Consider the following 7,641-nt stretch of genomic DNA (forward strand, 5'->3'; position numbering starts at 1 on the left):
TGGTTGTCTATAATATTAAGGCTTAATAAATGATTCTCGAATATTCCTCAAAGCAGGACAACAAAGGACAAAGTGCATTTCATTTTCTGTCGAATCTTTGCATAATGGACAAATCAGATCACTGTCATTATATGTTCTGTATCTATAATGATGAACCACTAGCTCAGAAATACCTAATCTGAATCTTGTTGTTATATATTTCAAATATCTATCCATATTTAACATCAGGTAGGGTTTCAAGTCTGGGCCATTGCTGAAATTCCTATAAAAATCAAATCTTTCACTATTTTGAATATGATCAGACCATTTCAGCCATCTACAATCGATCAGACGTTGGCGAAAAGCACAAATAAAAAAAATAATGACTGAATGCTGCCAACACCCTGGTTTAACCAAACAAAACAAAACCCATACTCAAATAAACAGTGGCGTATTTTTGTTACCCAGTTCACTTTGCCTCTAGTATCTAAATCAAACAGCATATTATAAGCTTTACGAGGTAATCTGCTGGCATCCATTTCTAATAACCTTAACCAATAACGAATACATTTAACTGCAGCAATTAAATTCATCGGGTACCGATTTGTTTCTCCATAAACTAAATCATTAGGAGTTTGTCTCTCAACGCCTAAAAATTTCTTCAGAGCAAAAGTATGAACTGATTCACAATGAACTGCGACTCTATCTAGGCCCCACAACTCCGAGCCGGGTAACACAACTGGCTGTACCTGAGCATCAAACAGCTTATCAAAAGAGGTATTCTTGAACACATGTAACTTTTTCATAATGCAGATTAAAGCATTTTAGCCCTACTTGCTAAATCTTTACAAGCACCAACAAAACTCAAACGTGTGGAGAAAAATATTCCCAAATATTTATAAACGTTAACAACTGGCATCAACTCATCACCATACAACCACCTTTCCCTGCTACTCAGATAGATAACCACCCTTACGAAATACTATGATATTGCTTTTAGTCATTTTTACTCTTAATTGAAGTGAATCTGCCGCACGATGTAAAGAATTCAGCTGTGTTTGTAGACCTACAACAGTTTCTGACATCAAAATAATATCATCAGCTAACAAAAGTATGAACAATTCAAAGGCATGAACTGAAAATAAAGCTCCATGTCTCCCATTCGTAACTACCTGAATTGCAAGTTCGTTTATGAAGAGAGAAAACAAAATTGGGCTACAAGCATCACCCTGTCTAACCCGTACTGTACAATTGATAAATTCAGTCAGTTTGGCACCACAACGAACTCTAGCTCTTACTACATTATACATACTTTTTATACAATTATAAAGTTTACCTCTTATACCATTCCTTAGTAAAACAGGCCATAAAAGATTTCGGTTAATAGAGTCAAACGCCTTTTCAAAATCAATGAAAGCGACATACAATTTACGATTAAAGGAGAACTGTTTCTGAACAAGTGAAAGCAACGTAAACATGTGGTCTACTGTAGAATATCCTTTTTTAAATCCGGCTTGATGATCACCGGTGATATTATATTCGTCAACCCATTCCTGTAATCTTTTATTGATAATTATTCCATACAATTTACCACTTATATCACCTAAAGAAATACCTCTATAATTATTGGGATTATTTACATCACCTTTCTTGTAAATGGGCAAAATAATAGATTCCATCCAGTTATTAGGGTATACACCATTCTCAAACAGTTTATTAAACATACTTGATCAGAAGAATTTTTATACAGTTCACTAACAATTCCATCAGGACCAGCTGCCTTACCATTTTTAAGTTTTCTTAATGCCAGTAGTACCTCCTCATTAGAAATTGGCCGATTCTTGTAAAGATCTGCTTCATCATCAATTATAGCATCACATCATAAGCAACTTCATCTTGTTCGTTATCAACATTCGATTGTAACAAAGACTGAAAATGTTGAAACCAAACGTCACAATTAATAGGATGCGAAACTCTGTTAATATTATTCTAGAATTCCTTTTGGCTACGTATACGTGTTACAAGCTTAGCCATTAAAGATTTATAGGAGTCCTTCTCTTTTCTCTTTAATAAATGTTTATACTCTCGTCTTGCAATTACATATCTGTTTTTATCTTCCACTTTTAATGTTCGTCGACTAATCCGTAGTAACCTTCTTACCTCCCTTGTACTCACAGCACACTCATGGTCAAACCAGTCATCACGTACCTTGTTGTTATTGACACACACACGTCTTTTCATACACTCCGCACTCTCCTTCATACATTCATTCAACAATGTTAGTGCATCATTCACATCAACATCTATTAAATTTATTGCATTGTCATTTTTTGTACTAATCTGCTCATTACTTAAAGTATCACGAAACAGCTGCGCATATTCTTCATTCCATATGATTTTTTCAATGACAATGTCCTGTTTTTGTTTGAGAGAGAGAGAGAGAGAGAGAGAGAGAGAGAGAGAGAGAGAGAGAGAGAATTGCTTGCTTATCACCGATTCAAGTAATCAAACATGCATAGATACGCTTACATACGTGATAACATATACGGGTATTATAGATAAATGGATAAGTAAAGATAGATCTACTGATAGCACATAAACCAAATATACAACTGTCTTCTTCAGAGAAAAAATTGTAACATATATGTATACTGCAGCAATATGTGCAGGTGAAACTACACATCATTTATCTTTTTAAGACGTCTTTTGAAAGTCAAAGTAGAATGTATGAATGAAAATTGAATCGTGCCTTTTCTCCTGTGGAAACGATGGATTTTTTTAGAATCTTTAGAGGTACTACAAAAGCTTGTTCTGGCAGATAGATGTATGAAATAAGAGTGTACAGTGTTCGTCAAAAAAAGGTTAATACATGCCGAAAGAAGAATATAGAAGAGTTTCAGTAATGTGAGCAGTTGTTCCGACATTACTTCTTGGAACAATGCCATATACCCTGTGTAAAAGCGTCTTTGCTTGACCTCTAAAAAAGAAAAAAAAAGTTATTTCGATGTTTGTAGCAGCAGATGAATGAGACAATGTGTGTTTGTCACAACAGATGAATGGGACAATGTGTTTGTTGCAGCAGATGAATGAGACAATGTGTTTGTTGCAGTAGATGAATTAGACGGAAAACGTGTTTGTTGCAGATGAATGAGGCAGAAAACGTGTGTTTGTTGCGGAGTGAATGAGATGGAAAACGTGTTTGTTGCAGATAAATCAGACAATGTGTTTGTTGCAGCAGATGAATGAGACAATGTGTTTGTTGCAGCAGATGAATGAGGCAGACAGTGACAGCAGCGAGGACCACGCCCTGTTCTCGGATGACGATGAAACCAACGCCGTCTCCCTGACCTCCACACAGTGTCAGAAGATCGAGGGACTGCTGGACAGCCAGCGGGGTGACGTCACACCCCCTGAGCCACGAAAACGCAAACGTGACAGGTGAAGTCGCCGGGTTGGTGTGGAGCCCATTCAGTTTGAAAGGAGCCTTTCCACACGATCCTCCCCACCATCCCACGTCACCTTCCATTCCTGTCTGCCGCCAGGACTGAGGCATCACACAATGTCTGCATCATGAGAGAGGGGAGACGGGAGGAAGGGGGCAAGGGAAAGGTGTGTTGCTTGACAGAGTCATAATCAGTGCTTTCCTTGCCCGTGTTCCCATGTAGGTTTCACCATATCCCTTCGTTCCGTTTTTTCTCTGTTTACTCCCGTTTTTTACTTTGAGCATAATTCAAGTTACAATGAATGAATACGTTTGTGGCTTTTTGTTTTTCTATCATGGAAGTTGGTGTTTGCCAAAGTAGGGTGCTTTGATTAATCACTTTCAGTTGGATCTTATATTTCCTCATTTACATTCTTAACTCACACACACACACACACACAGACACCATGCTTTTTGAGGAACGTAAAGCCGGAGATAGTTTAGAAGGGATGTGAAGTATGGTACTCAGGAACAGGCTTGGGGAAATATGCCGTGTCCAGTCACTGGCAATGCACCAGTGATGTGATAACTGGCCTTTCAAGTTCTGTGATCTGTGTTTCACCTACAGTTCTCTTCATGTAGAACTTAAACAACAGTTTGAACAGTGGAACAGCTTACAAGTGTCACTTCTCTGACTGCTGAAGTCAGTGTGTGGGAAGGTGGGACTGGCAGTGAAGTTTACCGACCTGATGGCTCGAACCGTTAAGGTCAAGTTGTTCAGGTCTTGGTTTGGTGAAGGCTGCCTTGTTGGAGGTGTGAGTCATGGGCCAGTGTGTAAATGTTGGTCGTTTTATACATTGTCCAGCATGATCCACACAAAACGTTTGAAGGTGAGAATTCTGGAGGCATGAGACAGAACCGGTTTGGTGCTGGACTTTCGATCAAGTGTTGACCAGTGATCAGGGTTGGATGCCCGTTTCAGCATGGTGTTGTGTAATAGAAAAGGCACTTTACTCCCACTTTCCTCACTCCATCCAGTGTGAGTAGGTGAAAACATCGGAAGGACAGGATTGGGCCCTGCCTTCCTTTGCCAAGTCCCACACACAGTGGATATGAATTCACTGCCTTCCTTTGCCAAGCCCCAGACACAGTGGATATGAATTCACTGCCTTCCTTTGCCAAGCCCCAGACACACTGGATATGAATTCACTGCCGTCCTTTGCCAAGCCCCATACACAGTGGATATGAATTCACTGCCTTCCTTTGCCAAGCTTCAGACACAGTGGATATGAATTCACTGCCTTCCTTTGCCAAGCCCCAGACACAGTGGATATGAATTCACTGCCTTCCTTTGCCAAGCTTCAGACACGGTGGATATGAATTCACTGCCTTCCTTTGCCAAGCTTCAGACACGGTGGATATGAATTCACTGCCTTCCTTTGCCAAGCCCCAGACACAGTGGATATGAATTCACTGCCTTCCTTTGCCAAGCTTCAGACACACTGGATATGAATTCACTGCCTTCCTTTGCCAAGCTTCAGACACAGTGGATATGAATTCACTGCCTTCCTTTATCTAGCCCCAGACACACTGGATATGAATTCACTGCCGTCCTTTGCCAAGCCCCATACACAGTGGATATGAATTCACTGCCTTCCTTTGCCAAGCCCCATACACAGTGGATATGAATTCACTGCCTTCCTTTGCCAAGCCCCATACACAGTGGATATGAATTCACTGCCTTCCTTTGCCAAGCTTCAGACACAGTGGATATGAATTCACTGCCTTCCTTTGCCAAGCCCCAGTTGATATGAATTCGCTGCCTTCCTTTGCCAAGCTTCAGACACAGTGGATATGAATTCACTGCCTTCCTTTGCCAAGCTTCAGACACAGTGGATATGAATTCACTGCCTTCCTTTGCCAAGCTTCAGACACAGTGGATATGAATTCACTGCCCTGTAAAAGGCTAATGGACCTTTAACCTTAACCTTCATTTTCTGTGAAAAACAAATGAATGTGAAAAACAAAAGGAGGCAGTGCACTGGGTGAACAACTGATCATCAGTGAAACAGACTGGGGACACTGCTGCTTTTTAAAATATGAGTAAGTTGTCTCTAAATTGAAAAAAATGGTTTAACCACTTACACTAACAACTCACATGGTTTTGCCGGTCTTGCTCAGAGTATACATGTCATGCAGCTGTGACATTCTTCAAGACCTGGTCACATCGTCTGTACACAGCCACCTCTTGGTATCTCTTACCTTTTTTATGCTAAGGTCAGCTAGGGTTTTTGTTTCTCTGTTCTGTTTATCAGGTGAACAGTTTCAGTATTTGCTCGTTTTCACATTTACAGTTGTTTAGATTGCAGATACTTAATTCATTGTTTCAAATTGTTTGTTGGAGACCTTGGGCTGTTTTTTATTTGTTCCTCCAGTCAGTTCCGGAATGCCTACTTAACAATGGCAGAGCGCTCACCTCACATTCCAAATGTGTTGGAACCCGTCATAAACATCATTTTTTTGCCCGTCTGGGTGTGTTTTCTGGGATGTCAGAGTCCTGTTGGTCCCCCTACTTACCTGGGATGGTTACCCCCCTGGTCATATCACATGAGATGGATGTTTATCTTTCAGTCAAATGTAACCAGCAATCAGTTCCCATGTCTTTGTGATCTATGGTTGGGTAACAAGTATTCTTCAGTCCACAATTGTTTTTATTATGTTATAACAAAACCCGTCAGCCAGATGCTGCCTCTCACACTGCTGTTTGTAGTTTCTGTTCAGTTTGCTAGTTCAATAATAAACTTGTTTTAAACTCTGACAGTTCACAGTGATACACACTTCATGTGAGCTCTGTGCTGTGTGTGTGCATGTCATTTCATGTGCAGGTATGCACATTAAGAAGTCTTGTGTTTGTTCATGGACATAATATGTTATATAAGCACCTTCTGTGTCAGCTTGTCAAAATCAAGGGGCAGGGAGCAGGCAGGAGAATGGGCAGGAAGTTATTATCATTATCATTATAATAATTGTTGCTTACAGTCCAGCCAACCGCACAGGGCCATATCAGGACTGCCCAACTACACAAATGTCCAATCAGATTAAACACAAAACTGTCACAAATATTTGAAAAATCATTAACGAAGATAAACCTACAAAACACAGTTCGTGACACATTATCTTAATTGTTTAGCTCCTTTAGGCAAATATGATTAGGCCATAATGAGGACATAGCCCTACCGCTAAATTTTTCATCCCCAGATTACAAAATAATGTTGATAAATGAAAAAAACAATACTTCAAAGCCAAACAAAAATACATAAAAAGCCATATAGGCAAATAACACAGCTAGTGCCCACCCCAGTATTTACAATCTCAGTACCAAATTGCCAAAGCAAAACAGCATGGAAAGTACATTGTAGACTGTGGAAAAGAGAAAAGTATCAAGGCTTGCTCAAAAAAAGAAAAGAAAATGGACTGGAAAGGCAGAAAAAGGAGACATCAATGAAGGAAGACAAAAGGCAGAAATAAAAAGCGAAATAGAAAAGAGGAAATTTCTGGCACAGAATTTCCAGATGGCGGGGATGCTATTTGTACTAAAAGACCCCCACATCCCAACACCAAAGGAACACACACATATCCTAATCAGAATTCACTGTAAATTAACTGAAAATTCTCAAAGTAAAGACAACATGATAGTAAACATCCTCTCATCAGAAGAAAAGAACCATCACTACAAGGACAAAATTGACAGCCATCAGATAACAGATTGAAATAAAAGCTCTTGGAAGGTTGACAGTTTACAGTTGAATTAAGGACAAGCATTTCACATTTAAATCAGTGATCAATTTACTTTGACATTTTTGGGGGAAAGAGAATGCATCATATGTGTTGTGGCTTTCATATTTTATGTGTTGCTATGAATATCATTAAAAAAAATAATGATTAAAAAAAAGAAGGCACAATGGCCAAATCAGTCAGGCACTGGACTTGTGATCCAGTGTCCTTCACAGATCAGGGTTCAAGGCCCCGTTTCGGCATGGTGTTGCGTCATTGGGAAAGGCACTTAACTCTGTTTTCCTCACTCCACCTAGGTGTGAAATGTACCTCACTTTGGTTGAGGAAGGTTAAAATGGTGGAAGCCTTGCCCTAGACACAGTGGATATGAATTCACAGGCTATATGGCAGTAGAAATGTTTACATTATCAGAAAATGTTCCAAACAATTAAAGTTCATTATATCAA

General features: G+C 39.5%; 1 protein-coding gene across 1 annotated transcript in view; it reads left to right on the plus strand.

Annotated features, from left to right (window-relative positions):
* LOC143291168 (uncharacterized) overlaps nt 1–7,504 on the plus strand; it is a 184,891-nt gene extending 177,387 nt beyond the window's left edge. The window contains exon 13 of the mRNA XM_076600870.1: nt 3,248–7,504. Within this exon, the coding sequence (XP_076456985.1) occupies nt 3,248–3,421 (174 nt within the window). The 3' untranslated portion in view covers nt 3,422–7,504. The remainder of the gene's footprint in view (nt 1–3,247) is intronic.
* Nucleotides 7,505–7,641: the final 137 nt, after the last annotated feature.

The sequence above is a fragment of the Babylonia areolata genome, chromosome 16 (assembly GCF_041734735.1).
Source record: "Babylonia areolata isolate BAREFJ2019XMU chromosome 16, ASM4173473v1, whole genome shotgun sequence".
Lineage (NCBI taxonomy): Eukaryota > Metazoa > Mollusca > Gastropoda > Neogastropoda > Buccinidae > Babylonia > Babylonia areolata.